Source organism: Etheostoma cragini, chromosome 14 (genome assembly GCF_013103735.1).
Source record: "Etheostoma cragini isolate CJK2018 chromosome 14, CSU_Ecrag_1.0, whole genome shotgun sequence".
Taxonomy (NCBI): Eukaryota; Metazoa; Chordata; class Actinopteri; order Perciformes; family Percidae; genus Etheostoma; species Etheostoma cragini.
In genome coordinates this window covers 12,935,067-12,955,540 of record NC_048420.1, presented here as the reverse complement: position 1 = coordinate 12,955,540, position 20,474 = coordinate 12,935,067, and the positions used below count along the sequence as shown (strand labels likewise).

Sequence of the window (20,474 nt, the reverse complement as noted above, 5' to 3'; positions counted from 1 at the left end):
TCATCTATGGTCAGTAATGTGATTAATTTTGACTTAAATTTCAATTGACTGACAGCCCTAGTTTTAATATATGTGTAGTTTGTGTTAATGCATGTGCTTGAACACTGGTTTTCTGTACATCAAGTATCCCCCAAGTGTTTTTGTAGTCATGCAGTGCTGATCAAATCTGTGTGTGTGTTTGTGTGTGTGCTCTGAGTTTCCATGGCCTGTGTTCTGACATCTGTTTTGGGTGAGAGTGCTAAATGGGTCCTTGACTTGCTCTGTGACCAACTGTCTGTCCCAGAGCGCTGAAAGCTTGACTCTTTGACCACTAAATCAGCCCAGCTGAAAAGCTGCCATACAAGCTGGACTGTGTGTGTGTGAGTGTGTGTGTGTGTGTGTGTGTGCGTGTGTGGTTCTGCAAAGTGTGTGAGTGAGTGTGTTCTATGTATTTATGTATTGATCATGTTGTGTGGATAAGAATCTGTTCACATCATTATTAGTGACTGACTTAACTCCAGTATGTTACTAGCAGTGGCAGCACAACAACAACCAAACATTTAAAAATTGTTGTTCAATCTGAAGTTGACAATGCATTAGCTAGCTCCAATTTGCCCATACAAATTTTGAGGTCACTGTAAACTGAATTTGTAAATATTGCTCATATGACACCACAAAGATTAGAATATGAAGTGAAATTAAAAAGGAAGATGGGTTTAAAGATAGAAAGTGGTTATCTCTCTGCTTGATTAGCGATTCCTTCTCTCTTGCACCCTTTCTTATATCCTCTCCTCTGGGCTCATTTACAGTGGGAGAAGTAGAAAATGTGAGATCCAGATGTTGAGCCCTCACTGCAGATGTGCTCTCTTAAAGGCCAAGAAACCCTAGTCTGCATTGCCGTGCAAGTACACACACACACAAAAGCAAAAAAAGTAAACACACACATTTAGGCCTACACAATACCACATTTTCGTGAAGAAAACCACATCCACGTTCATGGAGACAGGACTGTTCCTAGTTTTAAAACCAAAGAATCACAAAGAAAAACTGCATTAGACCTGCTTTAATCTCTAGAGCAGAGTCAGATAGACAGAGAGACTGCTCTCCTCATGAATCAAGGATTTTTGGTACAAAATCTCTCTGCTGCATTTTGATTACTTAACAGTCACCAACCACACGCACACGCACACGCACACGCACAAACACACACACACACACACACACACACACACACACACACACACACACACACACACACGCTTAATGGTTTTCAAAAGTGTTTCAAACATTGACGTTTCCTCTGTTCTTTACTTACATGCCTCGTAGTCCATTATTGTAGAAACAAGCTGCGTTCAAGAGACCTCGGCTAGCCTTGTCCAAGGACATGATGCTAATGAAATGAGCGGGGCATGGGCGCAATGAATCACTTGCATTAAGTCCATCACACAAAAATAAAAAAATATGCAATGTACCAGGCACAGGTATTTAATTCCCGGTTATGTTCTGCGAACTGTCGTCACTGTGACAAGCAGGGGACTTGTTCTGGTGAAAATGACGGTTTGAATGTAAACAGAAATAAATGTTACAGCGGAAAAAGGCAAGAAACAGGATTTATTCAACTGCAGCACATCCACATATTTAAAATCACTTTAATATTATTAAAACCTCTTCTTGTACTTCCTGTTGCTTCAGGGGAAAACAAAATCATTATGCTGGAGAAGAGAAGAATGCTTTTTCCTTGATAAATGAGTTAAACAATTAAAATATTGTCAAAAGTGTTAGCGACTGATATTCAGTCATCCTTTCAGTCGTTCATGGAAAAAAACAATTTTAAAGATAGTTCCATGTTTCCTCATCCTGCAGGACGTTTTTTGAAGTTCCTGTTATTGACATCTCAGAGACATTTTGAGTTGATCTGTTTTTTGTTTAGCCTTTTAGCTGTACTTTGCCTGATTGTTGTTTATTGCCCTTTTTTGCACTGCACTGATGATTCAATGCTTGGCTTTGCTTAAGTGTACACTGTATGAAGTGTGCAGTTCATTGCGTGTCTCTCTGGCTCTATTTCTCTCTCTCGTTGTGTGCCTGTGTGGGTGTGTGTTTGGGGTCGTACGTGTGCATCAACACATTGGTGTGTATGTTGGGTTTTATGGGTGGAGCTATAGAGTGGCATTGAAATATTCAGTAGAGAACGTGTGTGTATGTGTGTGTGTGGGTTTGTGTGTGAGTGTGTGTCCTGGGCCCGTTGCTCAATATTCGTCCTTGTGTCCTCCCAGTCAGTGATTATTGATCGGGCCATGTTAAGTATGGAGAGGGAACCTTTTGGTGACATCTTGACTGGCGCTGCACAGCCTTGATCTTCTCTGAAGGGAGGCAGGGAAGGTATAGGGATGAAGGGAGGGAGGAACAAACGGACGGACAGGGATATTGTGCTGTGAAGCTGTGCGTAAACTTGAAAAAAGATGTTTGGGGGTTGTAGGTGGAAAGAAGTATTTGGGGGAGGTTAATGTTGGAGAACTTAAACTGCATGCATGTCTAGTAGAATGTGAAACCAGAAGCTAAGTCCAGAAGCTCTACGTTTAATACAATTTTGGTTTACCCCAAATCATAACTAATCCTGCAACAAGAAGTGGAGTTTAAAGGAATTTCTTTGTCCCCCATGGATTGTTTATTTTTGAAGAAAAAGCTGAATGTATTTATTACATTTATTGAATCCATTTATTTCTCTCATTGTGGTTGGATTGCCATAGACAACATGCCCCTATTCATTCTGTTGGTTTGGGATTTGGAGTGTCGCCTCTTGGCTTGCATCAGTGCCCTCCTGTTTGTTTTCTCCACAAGAGTAGATTGGCTGTCAACTGATTGGCTGTCAGACGTTACGCAAGATGATAGCACTAAACCTTGGCCCCGCTGTTAAATTATTCACAGAAAGAAAGAAAGAAAGAAAGAAAGAAAGAAAGAAAGAAAGAAAGAAAGAAAGAAAGAAAGAAAGAAAGGGGGAGTGTGTGGGGGTGGGGGGAGGATGGGGAGAGAGAGAGAGAGAGCCAGGGAAAGAGAAATAGAGAAAGATGAAAGAGGGCAATTCAAATGCTGAACGTCACCTAATTTTACCAATTGTAAAAGATCTTCTTATGATTCTTGTTAGTATCCACCTTCATTGGTGCAAGCGGTGCCTAATGCATTAATCTTAATGCTAGCCATTGCCACACACCACAGAGTGAGACACAATACAGTAGCACTACCTCAGCCTACACTACACACACATCCACCAACACACACTCCAAGCACTCCAGCATATGGGTCAGATCTAATCGCAATAATTTCATTTCCCCCCTCATCAGCTCCAAGCCAGATAGACTAAGTCCCATTTGTAACCACTGCAGAGCTACTGGAAGGAAATATGACAGATAAGAGGAATCTTGTAATAAGCCGGCTGTGTGGATCTGATAAATGAAGAGAGCTTTTGCCAGTTAGCTGGAGAAATATATTGTGGAACGGCGGAAGCCCAAGTGTGGTGGCTTGAGGATTCATAAAAATAAACGGGGAAACAAATTAACTTTGTTGATTAGCGGTAAGATGGAGGAAGCCGCTTGGAAATGACTCAATGCCGCTTGGGAAATCTTGGGAGCGCGAGTCGGAGTTCTGGTATCAAGGAGACAGAAAAAAACATAGATGTGTAAGATACAGTAAATCCTCGTAGGCATCTTTTCATCAACAGAGTCACTCCTTGCTTTTTCAATAACAAATCTCTTTATCTCTCTCTCTCTCTCTCTCTCTCTCTCTCTCTCTCTCACATATCCACAAACACTTTCTGCTGAGAAAAAAAATCCACACTTTTCAGCTGTTTCTAGTTAAAGGACAGATGTGCAGCGCTGCTTGTGACGGAAAGTGTAATTCTTGTTTAGAGCCTGGGCCTGTATCATGCCCATATGGTTTTCAGTCAGAGACCTGGAGTTGCTCTAGCAGAATTTGAAACGTAAATAGAACAAAGGATTGTGGGAGGTGGGTAATTTCAGCTGTTTCCATGGCAGGTAAGCTCCGTCAGCAGGGCTGTGATGTTTATTTCAGTGCCGTTATTTCTCTACAAAGCATGTAAAATCATGTTTGACACGCTTTGCACAGTTCAAGAAGATATATGAAAAGGTTGTTATTTAAAAAAAAAAAATTTTAAGTTGCACCGTAAAATTACAGTTGTACAGCTAGATTTTTGTAGCAGGGCTGTTTAAACAGAGGAAGAATTGGAGTGAAACGTAGAGTTATATGAACATTATCTTACAATTCTGAATAATCTCTGAACTTCTGCTTCTGAGAATTTGTAGATATTTTCTGCAAAGCGTATTCCCATGATAACAGGTCAAAAGGAAAGTCGAGGAAATGTTTCTTGTGTCGTGCTCTTTCTAGAGAAATGCTTCAGTGCATCACAGAGAATCATCCATGCGTTACCAACACATAAACAGTGACATTGTCAGTCACCTTGTCAATCAGTCAGCCGATGCGTCAGTGAGCCAGTAGGCCAGTCCACCATCAAGCCTCGACCCAGACCTCCAGCCAACCAATGACTGATCGTTCTCTTTTCTTCCCACCCACTCAACCTCTATCCTCCAAACACCCCAACATCTCTTCCACTTACTAATGCTTGGGAGATTTACAGGCCAAGACCTCTTCTTCTTCCCCTACACATCCAGACATGCTGCTTTGCGTTGTTGGGTCAAAACAATTTATGTTATGTTATTTCTCTTTCATATTCTGATTCCAAATCAGTTTACTCAATGAGCCAAAAGACCTTCGCCTTGGGTGCACATTATTTAATCCATGCACATTGGCATAATGACACATTTCAATGTTTAGATGCATATTTCTTCTCACTTATGCATCAAAGCACCTATATTAAATAGGAAAACTTAATACACTTAACCTACCAGTCAACATTGGTGCAACAGCAGACACTTTCATTTCTTTTAAACAATAAACTTCACTATGTATTTGCGTTTTATAAGCCACGTCATCTCACTCTATATTGATTTAGAATCGAATAAAGAAAAAAATTGTTATGTCTGTCTCTTTTCTGCTCTTTTGAAAAGAAATGAGTGTGCTTGTGAGGGCACTGAATTGGCATAATTACATGGGTTTGAATGCAAATTTACAATGTGCTTATTAATTCTATTCTGCTCATTTCAAATGACTGACTGCACTTAATTAAATCAGATTGATTAGACCTTTTCTAGACTTTCCCTTTACAACCACATAATTATGACAAAAGAGCCACTTGACACCAAATCTACTGCAGAGGACTGAGTTTTCTTTTCTCTACCATTCAGGGTCATTCAAGTCCTGCATGGGGATTTACAGGCGGGTCACAGCAATGTCCAAATGGGCTGCCACATTATCCTGAAGGAATACAGTTTATTTCTAGAGGGATTTTAGGCCGCTGACCTGTTCTTCACATTTTACCTAACCGTACATGAAAATGTTTCATCAGCCATCTCCTCCACCCACACAAAAAATTCTACTCAAACACCCCCATTCCAGTCTCAACCCTCTAGACAGACTGTGCTTGTTCCATTTCATGATGTTCCTCATGAGCACACCCACATATTCTGGCGAAATGGACCACACGTGTAAATGGATATTCGATAAACCAGTATAATGTTGAGTCCTGCTGAGCTCCTAAATTGGAGCCAGGATTGGTAAAATAACATAGATTATGGCTCAGTATCAAAAACTAAACAGTTTCTTTAATTGGATACGATTTCCCGCTGTTGCATGTTGGTGACTCTTTTGAGGTGAGTCCTGACACTGGCTGTCTGAGTTCCCCTTTCTGTAATGAGCATACATCAATTGTTGCTGTTGACGGTGTGAGTCAGTAACCAGAAGAAAAGCAAGCCAGCAGCCTTCTTGTAAATGTAGTCCTTCGTCACAGTCCAGCAATGTCATGCAAGTGCACACAGTACAAGGGAACTGGAGAAAAAATAGAGTGATTAAGTGATCAACTTTTTAATATTCTTTTGTCAATGCAGTTACTCAGCTTGAATATTAATAAATCCCAAACAGCGCTAATGGTTAGTTGAAGACAAAGAAAAATAGGAATAATAATTAAGTAGAAAAAAACAACATGCAGAAAACACATTCAAAGAAATGTAATATTTAAAAAGCAGCACCCCAGGACCTGGCGAGTTAATGGCTGAAAGGGATTCTGCTCCTCAAGTGTTTTTCTGAGCTTTGATTGCAATTTTGGAGAAGGAATTATCTCGTTGGGGTGCGTGGGTGGAGGGAGGTCGGATCTGACTGTGAAGTGCTTGTCATTACCAAGATCTCTTCCTTTCTATTTTCCCCTTGTTCCCTTTGTCTACATCTTTTGCCCTCTCCCCTTTGTCTAATTCCTTCAGTTGTGGTTGTTCTGCAACTTCAGCTTGACAATGTCAATTATTAGTCAGTACCACAAAACCACACACGTTACAGTATACTGCACTCTGTGTTGATATGTTAAAGATATTGTTGGGGCATTTTTACCTTTATTTTTGTGAATGAAATGCAGCAAAAGGCCACAGGTCGGAGTCCAACCCGCGGCGTCGAGGCGTGAACATCTATACGTGGGCACACGCGATCTACCAGGTGAGCTACCCCAGCGCCTTCTGTGTTAACATATTAAGCGATACAGTGAAACACATATTTATATGTTCATAGCATGATATTTAATACCATCCAACATTGACTGTCCCGGGAAACACTTCTGGTGTAATCTATGCAGTCTAGGATTGATTAATAAATTGTAGAAAAACATACGTAAGAACATAAATCCATGTATCTACACACACGTAACTGCCGTTCATTTAGTTTCACCTTCACACACACATACGTGTACATGCATACTGAATCTGTCTCTTTCATCACCGAAGCACCCCATCAAGACAGGTTCATTTTCCACAATCCTTCTCCCTCCCACTCCTCCATTGATTTGACAATCACTGTGTAATCTCGGGTATAAATGTGAATCTTTTTAAAAATGCCGTGGGCAATAGGGTCATGATATTTCCCCTTAATTACTGTGCCACATTATCACCATAAAGCACTTTCCACCTCTCTCGCACTTGTAATTACATTGTTCCGATTGCCGTGACACATCCTTTCATTCGCTGATGCACTTTGCAAGCAAATGTGTGTGTGAGCAAGAAAGGAGAAGAGCAAATGAAAAAAGGGGGAAAGCCAGCACCATAATGCAAGCTAGGAGTCTTCATTACAGAAATACTCTAAATCATATCCACACTCACTGCACTCTTGTGATTTGTTGTCCTGACAGTTATAGTACTGATGCAACAAAATAAAGAATTTTCATCTGATCCGAACAACAGAGGAATGTGTGCCCTGTCCTCAGGATAAGACATCAAGATGCACAAGACAATAGGCTCCATCTTTGGATACTACACTTGAAAGTAAAATAACATACATTGCATGCACAGAAAAGGCTGAATTACTGATGCCCAAAGAAAACAGGTTGGTGTAAATTTTGTATTGGTATATTAAAAATAACTTTGTTTTATAAAGCACCTTTTACAAACAAAGTCACAAAGTGCTTCACATGACAAACATTATATGTTGTATTGTTGTACCATATTGTGAAGAGAACATTGTACATCTTTGTAAAATCTCATGTGGATCCATTGACAATAAATTGTGGATCACAGTAAGTAGATACTTTTATTTTGGAGAGTATGGGTTAGCATTTCCAGTGTTATTCTCTCTATTTTCATTATGTTCCCAATAATAGAGTTAATATGTTATGAATATAGTTGCGAGAATAAACATAATTTCATGTAAAGATCCGACACTTGTCTAAAAAGTTACTTACATCACATCACTGCCCGATGTGAGTCGAGTGCAGATGTGAGTTGCGCATGATTTGAACGATTAACAGCATAACGTTTCACACACGTTAGCTCAAAATCCCATTCAAGTGACAGCCTTTGTTGTTTTTTATTGCTAACTTTTAGCCAGCAGTGTACAAACTTGACTCTTGACTCACATTGGGCAGTAACCAGTGACGGGATCAAGCATTGGAAAAAACTGCATTAATAACGACATTACTTTTTTGTTTTTGTTATTGCTGTTTTTTGCTTTTATTGGGTGTTTGTTATTATTGCTGTATTGTAGTCTACGTTGCAAATGGAGGGGGGGCACATTGTGTTTCACCTAGAGCGGCAGAAATGCACGCACTGGTCCTGATACAGTAGGTCTGCCTACAAATACATATATATGTTTATATCTATGTGTTTAAAAAAAAAAGGGGCAGGAGGAAAACACAAATGGAGGTTTGAGAGTTTTGTATTGAGCGAGAAATCAGGAAAAGAATATCAGATCAAAAGAACGATCTTTAAAGGATTTTATTGAGCAGAGTTGAAGGTCAGTTACTCAAAACAATTAGAGTATCCATTTAAAATGCAAGCTAAATAATACTAAATAATAAAAAACCTAATCTAAAATGAATACATGGTTGCATGCAGCGAAACCTGTCTCTATGTGTCTACCTCGATCTCAACAACTAAATGGTCTAAGTACAGTAGCCTGTTATGTTTCAGTCTCAATTAAAGATGGTATGTTATCTATAGTGTGTGCATGTGTGGACAGCTTTACCAATGCATGATTGCAAATGGTATTAAAAACATTCATTCTCACAGTAAATATTAAAATAGAGGATTTTAAAAGTTGCACTATTGGCTAGTAGGCTGCATCTATTCTGTTGCTAGTTATTTTATCTGTTGCTATAGACATTGGGGCTTTGTACCATCAGCAGTGGTATTTGCCTTTAACATACGTTAATGCCACATTCAAGTAAAATGTCTTCATTCAGTTTTGGTTAATACGCCTCAGGGCAAGTATGATTAACCTAAATGTGGAGTTAGTCCTGCGTAATTTGGTCAATCATTACTCCTCAAGATAAACAGGTAAAAAATGTTATAGCCATTTAACAAGTTAATTGTATTACTTCCAACTAAAGTCTCCACATCTTTAACATTAATAAATCCAACGTCATACTTTATTTACCCTACTGCTCCTGTAGTTGCGTTAGGCGGTGAGAACAAGCATTTATATGTACAATAGATATATTCATAGATCTGAGTGTTGTGTGTCCTACATTGTCAGCAGTTGTATGATCAGCATTCATGCAATGCCATAACTGACATGCCTTTGCCATTTGCTATTGTTTTCCTATAAAATGTGAAATACAGGTATGTGTACAATATGACTCTTCCATGTGTTACTATGGCTACCATGTTTCAGCTAACCATCCACACTAACATGGTGTATGTATTACATTTATCAGTTTGACATAAGCACTGTCCAAGGTCACACATTTGCACAATACCCTTCTAATACAATACAAGACTTCACTTATTATGATGACTTTTCAATGCTGGTAATGATGTGGGGGGAGATGGATTGCTTGGAAGGGATGAGAAATGGATGGGTGTGGGGTGAGGTGTCAGGGTCTGTCCATTTGTCAGTGTGTGATTTCATCAATGTGTGTGCATATAAGAAGCAGCAATAAAGGTAAACATGTACAGAGGTGTGGGTGGGCTGTGTGTGTGTGTGTGTATGAATGTGACTCGGTTGTGTGTTGCTCTCAGCCTTTGATGACCTTTTGCGTTTTTTCTGCTGTGAGCAGAGTGACCCGGCTGTACTCATTAAAACCAATGGAATGGATCGTTCCCCGCTAATTGTTTTCCACTGACAAATGACTCCTCTGACTCCCAAAGACTGCTGCAGGGGCCCAGCTTGCTTAGAGCACAGTGACTTCACTAATGAGCGTGCTTGCATGCATGTGTATCTGTGCTGCCACTCACTGTGCACTGGCATGTGTAAAGTCGGAAACACTGCTACATTAGGCTCAACATAAGCCATTGAAGGTCCCATGACATGGTGCTCTTTGGATGCTTTTATACAGACCTTAGTGGTTCCCTAATACCATATCTGAAGTCTCTTTCCCAAAATTCAGCCTTGGTGCAGATTTACAGCCACCAGAGCCAGTCTCACGATAAGCTTTCCTTAGTATGTGCCATTTCTGAGTCTGTAGCTTTTGAGGAAAAGGGGGGACAAGGTAGAGGCTGGGGGTGTGGCCTTGACCAACTGCCACTTTGCTTGTTTGAAAGACATGATATCTCTCTCTCATGGGTGGGCCAAATTCTCTGGGTGGACAAAGCAGAGAAAGGCGAGGTAACTTTGCCCCTTATGATCTCATAAGGGGCAAGATTCCAGATTGGCCCAACTGAGCTTTCATTTTCTCAAAAGCAGAGCAGGATACCCAGGGCTCAGTTTAAACCTATCACCGTTTATAGCCACTTGGGGACCGCAGGCTGGGGGAATGCATATTAGTGTTAAAAAACCTCATAAAGTGAAATTTTCATGCCATGGGACCTTTAACGCATTTTTCTCTTGTCAATCATTCTAACACCGAGATATTGTTAACACTGCTTGAAAAGTCACACACACATTTCATGCGATGTGGGGACGGCATTCATTTTAGTGAGCGGGTGGTGATTTTTCCCTTATTTGCACTGTAGTTAAATATTTCTAGTGTGTAAGTTTTAGCTAGTTGTTATTGTAGATCCGGTCAAAAAAAATCTGATGCCTGCTTGTCCTAAACCACCCCTCTTCTCTTTCTACCCATTGTGTCTTTATCACATTTAATCATTTTGTTTTCAGGCAAGTATATACAGGGCTGTCTTTCGTCCAACACATCCTCTGCAAATGGATCTAAGCGTCTCCTGGTCTGATGCACCTATCGGCTACATCAATTTTGAGTGCCTCCCAAAACAGCTATAAATCACTGTTGCACAAATAAAACCAGCGCAGATACAATTGGGTTAAGTCTGGTCATGGTTAGAAGGTCATGTCATGGTTAAAAGAAACCAGCATTGTGTGTGGATGGAAGCGAACAGCAGTCTCCTGTGTCAAAGCGATGTGACAACACTATTGTTATGGTTTGGTTAAATGTAGGCACACATGTCATGTTTCTCTGGAGGACACTATCCTTATGTCTTGTTTGTTCTCTTTTTTTCTTTAGCATTTGTGTATTTCAATGGTTATTCCACCAATTTCTCCTCCCCTTATTGCTGCCGCCTCTCTGATTTATGCTCCAGTCTTTGCATCCTTCCACACACGTGTCTCTTTCTCCCCGTTGTCCCTATCTCTCCTTCCACCTGTTCCATGGTCCACTGGGTGACTGCTGACTGTTAGGGGATACCCCTCAGTACCACCACCTCTTCCCCAGCCACACTACCTGGCACTAATCCATCAGAGGGGCAGTCAGGCTGTGCACCACTCTTCTACCACCCAATCCCTGATACCCGCCAGTGCCCAGTGCTGCAGCAGAGGCCCCAGCTGGGGGACTGCCAAAGCTCTGTCGTTATCAGATGACGGATGGCTTCATATCAGGTGTATAAAGCAGGCGAGCATTGGCGAGGGCCATCTGGCCAATGATTTGGAGGAAGTTGGGAAGTCCGCAAGCGAGGTATAGCACGGTGGGTGATGATGATGGATGGGGCCAGGAGCATCGCCACCAATCACAGCAACCTTCAGCAGCTATTATACATACAGGTTTCAGGTTTTTCTGTTTCAGTTTAGTTTATTGTCATCCAAACACATGACATAAAGTAACGGAATCCGTTACCCAGCTCCAGCAACGTACACAATAAATAACAGTTTGCAGTGTCATTGATGTAGACCCTTTAGTTATAAATAATAACCTAAAGACTATGAGATATGGAACACATAGTTAGAAACCAAGCAGCGATGTTAAAAGAATAGTGCATCAGTAGCTATAAAAAGTGCAGAGGACTTTCACAACCATATAATAATGCAAGCATGATTAGACTATGTGTAAACACAAGCTCTCTAGTTCTACCTTTACCTCAGTCATCTCCTCAAATCCTTCCTCTTTCTACCTTCCTTTTTTTCTGATTGCCTTCCTTCTCGGTCCTTCTCCTGTCTGTACAGTACATTTGCTGTTCTCAATCCAGGCAGAAAATTGCCAAATCTCATTCTAACATGTGCTGATGTCATTTTAAATTCAATACCTGAGGCTGAGGCGTGAGTATTCTCTCGGTGCCTTTCCAAAAGGTTTGGTGAATGTAGCAGACTCCCTTTGAAGAAGTCCCATTCTAGTTCAATAGTGTAAGAATAGCAACGATCGGGACACACTGTCTTTTTATCCATTAGCTGATAGAGAAGACACAAATTCCACAACAAAGTGAGTCCTTTTATTTTAATTTGGATTGTTCAATTCCAATTTGTATATACTTTTTGAATTGTTGTAGTAGGTCAATCTGCTAGTATAGTATAAACAAAATGCAGTTATCATAGCATCACCAAACAAAAATAGGTTGAATGAATCCAACATAAAAGAAAACAACACTTTGTCAACATTGTTACTTGTGAAATCTTAATGAATGCATTGTTTTTCGTGATATTGTTCATGCATGTGTCCTTGTGTTTGACCAGCTCCTGAGGAATTCAACAGTTAATAGTACATGCCCTGGTGTGTTTGAGTTGTAGCTTGTGTGAAATCCCAAGGATACGTAAAGTATACCTAGCTTCCGAAATTTCCCGAGATGTTTTTCAACGGTCTCATCGACTGAGTACACTTCCAGTTGTTAAAACATGGTCCCTTCTTGGCAAATTAATTCACTCCATCATCCCCGGTGTAAAATCAGGACTCAACCTTCAGACGTTCTGCTCACTTTGACAGACTTTCTACCAGACCGCATGACAAGGAAAGCATTACAACATTTCTCGCATCGTGTCTGTCTTCCTCTTGTCTGTCAACTTTTTTTCTTTTCCCGACCAGAGGGAACACGGGAGGGGCGAGAAGGGGAGGAGAGGGTTGGGGTGTTATGGTAAACAAGCAGGTTTTTTTTCACGTGTTCACATTAAAATGCACATGGAAAACTACAGCACCTCAAAGCATTGTGGGATACCTTTCAAACCCCAAGAGAGAACCAATGACAGGTACATATATATCTGCCGTTTTGGGATTCGATATACGCAAAGACAGTACAGTGGGGATATTGCTATTTTGTCTTTTTTTCTCTTCTTTCACAAAGGAAGCATCCTATACATCATATTTAAATGTGATATATTCTTTGAGATGACAACCTGTCTGTTTGCTTATTAGACATGGATTTTGTCCTGTAATGTACTATGGCATAATAAGACGTTGTTATCAACAGTATGATTTGAAAGTTATTGTCTTACACGTTTGCATGCTGTCAAGATATTTAGCCAGTCTTCTCTAGAAGTTGGAATGACTCATTAACATTCTCATGGAAGACAGCAAGGTTGTCAGTTTTCACCCACTTAGTTCCTCTCCTTTGCTACGAGCCAGACGGTGGGTTGAATTCCAAAATACCCCAGTGTGTGAGTAAGATCCCTCTCCAGACACTGCACCTGCATAAGATGCTGCACTGCAGCTGCTATCCCATCATGCAGCTCTTTCTCTATTCCTCCCTCCCACAATTCCTTTCCATCTCTATTAAAGGAGGTAGGGTTGGGGATCTTGTTTGAGTTAAATTTTATTCATTGCTTTTAACACTTTTGCCATGAGTTGTAACATATATATATGGTATGTGTGATTTTTAAATAATTTAAATAATTAAGTTTTTTCTGACAGGAGAAATAATTGTGTTTGATTCATTTAAGTTTTGGTACGTAAATTATGGAATCATGGAGTACTGCCATTTGGCAGAAATACTTCAATGAATGTATTTACTGGTGTACCCCCATTTCTCTTGAGCTGTTCACCACAATCCAATCTGCAGAGGGTTTTTGCAGAGGAACTGAACGTCCTCTTTCCAATTCCTTGGTTCCTCTATCAGGTGCGTTTTCTAGGACTTGAGTAGGTTTGGGCCTTAGCCTGGACCCATGTGGGGGCGGCATCATCTCCATGATACAAGACAACAGAATACAGTAGGCTACATGAAGTACAGATTAAGTAGGCATTACAAAGCCGGCGCAAACTGAGGTGTGAAGAACGTGATGGATATGCAAAAGTGATATGGTAATAACCCAGTAAACATGAATAGAAAGTCTATAACACTGCTGAGATGCAATAAAGAGTCAAAATACAGTAAGTGCAAATGATGGTCTAGTTAGTGATGTGGATCAGATAATTTAATGGGGATGTGGTAAAAGGTGGGAAGGGTAGGTCAGGTCATGGGGGACACAAAGGGGTCATTGCATGGCAGGAGGAAGTGAATGGATCTGAACTGACTGGAGAGATAGTATGTGGAAAGTGAGCAGAAAAAAAATGTGGAAGTATAATCAGATTGTGATAGAGCGTCAAAGATCTAAAATTAATTTGATTGTGAAGAACAGATGCATTGAATTTCTTATGCGTACCTTTTTGGCTTCAAGTCAGTAGTTGATGTCTTTCTCTAAGTAATCTACTTCACTTTAGTTGTCTCTTTGCTTATGTTGCTTTTGTAACCAGTGGTGTTGATGATGTTAATGGTAGGCTGCTTGGCCTCAGGTTATGTTGACCCAATGGCAGAATAATTACGGGGGCTCAAATGGCACTTATTTACTGTCAGCACACAACTTATATTCGTCTCATTCTGGCTTTGTCGTATCCATGTGTGTGTGTGTGTGTGTGTGCGTGTGTGTGTGTGTGTGACTGTTACAGGTGGCCGCCCAGTAGGTGGGAAAATGCAGGAAGTCTGCTTGTCTGTGTCCACATGTATCAGACGCAGCATGTTTTTCCATTTCAGAGGCGAGGTATCCTGTGTGTGTGTGTGTGTGTGTGTGTGTGTGTGTGTGTGTGTGTGTGTGTGTGTGTGTGTGTGTGTGTGTGTGTGTGTGTCGCCGATCACACTGGGCGGCTGACTTCCAGGAACCCCTGTAGCAAAAACAGGCACTGTGTGTTTCCTGATCTCACGCACCGTTATCACAGGACACACACAAACACACACAGATCATTGCCCTATTCTCTTTTCCCTTGCAGGTTTCCTCAACGCCTATCCTTGTGCCTCCGGCCGTCAAGATGTTTTGCTGTGATTGCCATGAGAGAACTTGCTCTCCGGGAACAAACCAGAGGACACAAATAGGTGAGGAGTGACGGCATCCTCACATCCCCGCTGTTTTTTTCTGACCATGTTTGGTTGCTGAGTTTGAGAGGGCACATTACCTCTGCACCTTCCTTGTGTCTGATTCAAAGGCCACTTCTTTTCTCAGACATCCATTCACCACAATCTTTCCTCCTTCATTTGTTTCCTTATGAACCACGTCTCATTTTCTTTTCCTCTCTTCTGATCGCTCAAAATTCCCTCCCTCCCTTTCCTTTACTTCCCTCACCTTCTCGCTCTATATCTAGTCACACATCCTGTGTAGTCCACTGCCTTTGTCAGAGATAGACAAAGGGACCCAGACTGGGACCCGTGAGAGTGCCAGAGACTATATCTATCCACATTCCCTTTGAGAACACAACGCAACCCAATGCTAAAGCAGTGAGACAAGGGAGAGATGAGAGAGAGAGAGAGAGAGAGCAAACGATGAAGTGAAATAGAGAAGTGCACAATGGCACTCTTGCAAACAATTGCCATTAATGGCATCATCTTTTCCCCACAGAGATCGTGTTGAGGGAACAATGTGCTCCACGTTGATGGTGCGCTAACAATCCACTGATGTCTTACATACAGTATAAGACAGACAAAATTGCAAGATGTTACTTTTGTTGTGATGATGATCCATGAGCTGGAAGAAGTGCATTACAGTAAAAATGATTGTGTTAGTAAAACCAAAAAGTGTAAGTTGTTTTTCAGGTGGAGCCTTTGTATTGCCTGGGAATTACAGCCAATTTAACTAGCAGTGGTAATCTGACACCAGACAAGTTCTGACAATGCATAAAGGACATGTCTTGCAATTAAGTAAAGTTTAGTCCTTGTTACAACCAGAACATATTGATTTGTCAGAGTCAAAGGGCCTACAAGTGTATAAGCATTGCAGAATAAAATACAGTACAATCTTTGTGCAATTTGTGAGATGTTACTGTACGAACAGGCTTTGGTGAATGACTTATTCAACCATCCAGTTCAAGTGGACCGGTTGTTATCACCGAGTTGTAAACATAGCTTCTGCTCTGTGCTTTCACTGGCTCTGCGGGCAAGATGACTTCCAGATGGTCTGGGGAAAGTGTTTGCCTTAGGTTACTGCAGGCCAGCCTGCCTGTGCCTTTCTCAGCTGAGGGAAAGATAGTTAGTGTGTGTGTGTGTGTGTGTGTGTGTGTGTGTGTGTGTGTGTGTGTGTGTGTGTGCGTGTGCGTGCGTGCAGCCAACCAGCTCCTCAATGCACTCAGTTGGCTGGGTCATGTCCATGACACTCCACTGCTGATCACTAAGGATCCCTGGACACTCCGGAGGGTCCCAAACTAAACTGAAAGAATAACCTGGTTTACTTGATCTAACTGAAGTATAGCTCAAGAATAACTCCTCACATTAAGCGAACACAAAATTTAAAGGATATCTCCCCATGTTTTCACGTCTGTCTTAAAACAATGCCCACATGTGCATTGAAAGAGTTATTGGTCGCTGTATTTGTTGCTCTTATCCATACTGGCAACAAAGAGAACCCCATATTAAGTAATTTGAATGTTAGTGATTGAAGACAGATATAACATTTATGTGCTAGAATGTTCCATTGTGGGCTCAGGAATGAGGTGCAAATACAACTTTAAAGAGATAATCTATTATTCTTATTCGGTGCAAAAATGTATTTGTTTATCTGAATTAAATAGGAAGCTTATTCTGTCAGAGTTAGACAGATTAAGTAGCTGTCTTCCAAAGTTGCAGTCTTTTTTATACAGAAAATATATTTTGTATATTCCCTAAAAGTAGCCACATTTCCATCCCCAATTTAAATTTCCAGAAAATCTGCAAAAGATAATGCAAAGTAATGCACTGTTCCATCTATTCCTGTTATGTGAATAGCAGCATTTGGGCACATTGAGGTAAAAGATGCGAGCGTATAGCATTAAATTTGTGTTTGTTTCATGTATTGATTTACAAGAAAGGCTACAGTCTCCTCATTGCTCCACACAGATCAGATATTTGCATTCTTTTGTGTTGCAGTTTACATTGTTAAGTGTAAAAACGTTTTTGCTTACTCACATATTTTTTCCAAATGCCTTTTAAGACAGAATGAGAAATGTGGATTGTCCCCCATCACTTACATAAGAATTGCCTTAGGAAGGGATTTCATCATAAGCAAAGGAAACAATCACAGTGACTAAAATGCTTTTAGGATACCTATGGGCATGCAAGTATTGTTTTAAAACACACTTGAAAAAATGTGAACCTATCCTTTAATTCTTGACTAATGTGTGACGACCCACATTTCCCCGTACCATTGGGCCAAAAACCTTAGGGGGTGATCTCCCTGGGAGCCCTTGACGTGAAGAAGCTTCGGGAGCCGTGGGTACAGTAGAAAACACTTCGACTTGACCTGACTGCTTTTTCCAACCTGTTTTAGGACACACAGATGCTGGCTGCTGCCCAGTCGCCGCCTCCTCCTCCTCAGCAGCGCTCCAGTCCCGCCCACCGCCACCTGGCTCTGCTGCGCACCGCCGAGTGGAGGCAGAGTGCCGCTACTCCTCTTCCCCACGCCAACGGAGACGCAGAAAACAAGGACCCCCTTTGACCGAGGGTGTGTACATGTTTTTTTCCCCTTCATATTTCAAAACTGATGTCTACAATCTAGACCGACTCGACGTTTAAAGGATTTCAGAGGAAAGTGCAAAAATACGGATTGAAAATCAGACGGGTGCCCTGCGCCCTGCTGCATCCTCCCTCTCCACCTCTGTCTCATCTCTCCTCTTTCTCTGCCTCTACGCGTTTACAAGACTCCTGGCTTCTCCCATCCCGAATATCCCTAGTGACTGATCACTTATTGTGAAGCCTTGAGCTGCCCTTCTTCTTTGTCGGAGTTTGAACCCCGTTTCTGAGCTGCTGGAAGTATACCGCCAGAGCCCCTGAGAGCTGGCTGGACTCTGTAGCTCTCGTCTAGCCGATACAAGCGGATCATCGAGGGGACCTTGCGCTGAGTCAAAAGGACTGGAAATTATTTAGCCCTCTCACATCAACGTACCGCATGGTGGGAATTTCTGCCTCTTTTCAGTGTAAGTGGCCGTCTTTGCTGTAGTGATTATATATTTTTTTTAAATTACGCCTTCACGGAGTGTTTTGTGCCCTCGTGTAGACATGCCTGTCATATGTGCGTCATATTAAGAAATAACATGGAAAAAAAGCCACAGAATTTGACATTTATGATTTTGCTTTATTTGTTTTAATGTAAAGTAAGCAGAAGCTACGGGGAGCCACTATGACAAATGTGGGGCGATTTGTATAAAAACACACACACATAGGCCTATAGCAAGCAACTACATTATTTTTATTTTTTTTAACTTATTCCCATTTTCAGTGTCTTTGATGAACTGCGGTGACAACTCTAGGTTATTTAGTCCAGGAACAATAACGCGTGCCTGTGCTGTGCGCAATAGCCTAGTGTATGTTAGGCAATAGTTACAAACGCATTTACTTCTAATTGTGATAAATAGGCTAAAAATGATTTTTGTTTTGATGAACTAAAGTTGAATATCGGCTGTAGGCTATAGGCTCAATCCTAACAGCCAAGACGTCCACTTGCTCACAATTAAGAAATATTCCACTAAAACCATTATTGTGTCTTGAGGATTTGGTTCATGGTTGTGTTATCGGAAGAACAATTTGGATAGCTTTATATGAATTACTGCTGGTTCAGTCTGATTAGATAGTGACACCAACTCGCGGCTGTCCCTCCCTCCATAGGAGCAGATATGAATTAATGACTTTGAACCCAGAATGGAGAGTTGATATTGGGCAACAGGCAACTTAAGTTCACCGATCAAGTTTAGTGACTCCCTTTCGATCTGTCAAGACCCTTGTCTAGATGTGAAATAGCCTTTTCATCTGCTGATGAAAGCATAGACACCCGGAGTTATTAGCGTGTATGTAGCATGGGATGGACCATAATTTGCCTGTGCTGATAAAAATGTAGGTTTTTAGATAATATGAAAAAGACACCCAAGGTAAATTCCTTGGATCAATCCCCTTCTCACTGAATGAATAGTGTATTCCTGCATTTAATGACAAAGGTTCTCTATTCTAAAAGAAACACACTGGCATGGTTCATTTTCACGAGACTGTGGTTTACCATGTTTGTGTTGGAAGGATTGTTTGGATGCAGCGACTTTGCCATCCTTCTATGTTTAGTGCAGAGCCACCAAGCCTCTCTCCTCCTCTCCCTCCACTCTCTTTTAGAGAGAGACTTTGCATTTTAGAGTACATGCATTTGAAAACATGCTCCGGAGCATTGTCCCAACGCATCTCCTCGAATCCATGTAAAGTTTTCATGTCCAACCGCTCTGACTTTGTCCTCATCATATAATCGAACCGCGCGCAAAATTAAAATAAAAATACTTTTTTTTAATGGAGTGGCGTAGGGTTGAAATTAAAGGTTTCGGGCTATGTTTCATTCCGGTGAGAATGTGTTCCCCAGACTGGGAAAAAGAGCATGCGGGTTAGGGAGGGAGGCTGCTGGGGCTCAACCTGCTGTCGATGCACGACAGTTCTCACGGCTCGGATTAGAGAGGGAAGAAAATATCTCTTGGAAACCCACAGGGCTTTGGATATTTTTTACGCATGGCAAACAGCCCCATGCAAAGCTTTGGAGGCATCCAAGAGGGTGATTGTTAACTCCTCTTGGCGTGACCCACTAAAGATCTTTGCAAAGTTAAATATAGATGCAAAGGAGAATTGTTTATGAGAATTTTGCATAAACAGTATGTGAGTTGTGTGTATGATATAAATCAAGGAAACTAAGTTTACCAGTATTTTAATGTCTTCTGTGAATCCAATACACTATATTTCTATTGGTCTGTCCTGATGATCCAAATTGAGTGATCCAAATTGAGATTCATATGCCTTTTATCAAGTTTTTTTTAATATTATTATTTACTACAGTGGTCTATTTTAATTGGTTGCCCTGGCCGTCATTTTATTATGTCATCTGTTGTTGTTTTGGGACTTCCATCGAAGTAGTGACTTGACTGAAAAGACTATTACCTGGAGTGTGTGTTTTTACAGAGAGAGAAAGAGAGAGAGAGAGAGAGAGAGATAGAGAGAGAGAGAGAGAGAGAGAGAGAAAGAGAGAGGGAGAGAGTAAATGAAAGGTAAACAAAGCTGGTGATGAGAGGAGAGTAAATGATGAGTTCTGTTTGCAGGTTATAACTGTTTGTGTGTGCCTGTGGTTGCACATGTGTGTTTGTGCACTGCTGCATTCATGGACACGTCCGTGCACACTGTATAAACAGGGTTGTATTAACCTTAGCTGCTAACTCTCTGTGGTCCAGGCTCTGCAGCATCAGCTAGCACTTCCAGGGGCCATCTGCCTAACCACCAGCCTGCCTCACACCTGTC

At 41.2% G+C, this 20,474-nt stretch overlaps 1 protein-coding gene across 5 annotated transcripts in view; it reads left to right on the top strand.

Annotated features, from left to right (window-relative positions):
• Positions 1-17,509: 17,509 nt before the first annotated feature.
• Positions 17,510-20,474, top strand: part of runx1t1 (RUNX1 partner transcriptional co-repressor 1) — a 56,231-nt gene continuing 53,266 nt past the window's right edge. For 4 of the 5 annotated variants that reach the window (XM_034892105.1, XM_034892103.1, XM_034892104.1 and 1 more), the window contains exon 1: positions 17,586-18,136. In XM_034892105.1, the coding sequence (XP_034747996.1) occupies positions 18,109-18,136 (28 nt within the window). In that variant the 5' untranslated portion in view covers positions 17,586-18,108. Of the gene's footprint in view, positions 18,137-20,474 lie in introns of all 5 variants that reach the window. The other variant, XM_034892106.1, reaches the window with a different exon arrangement.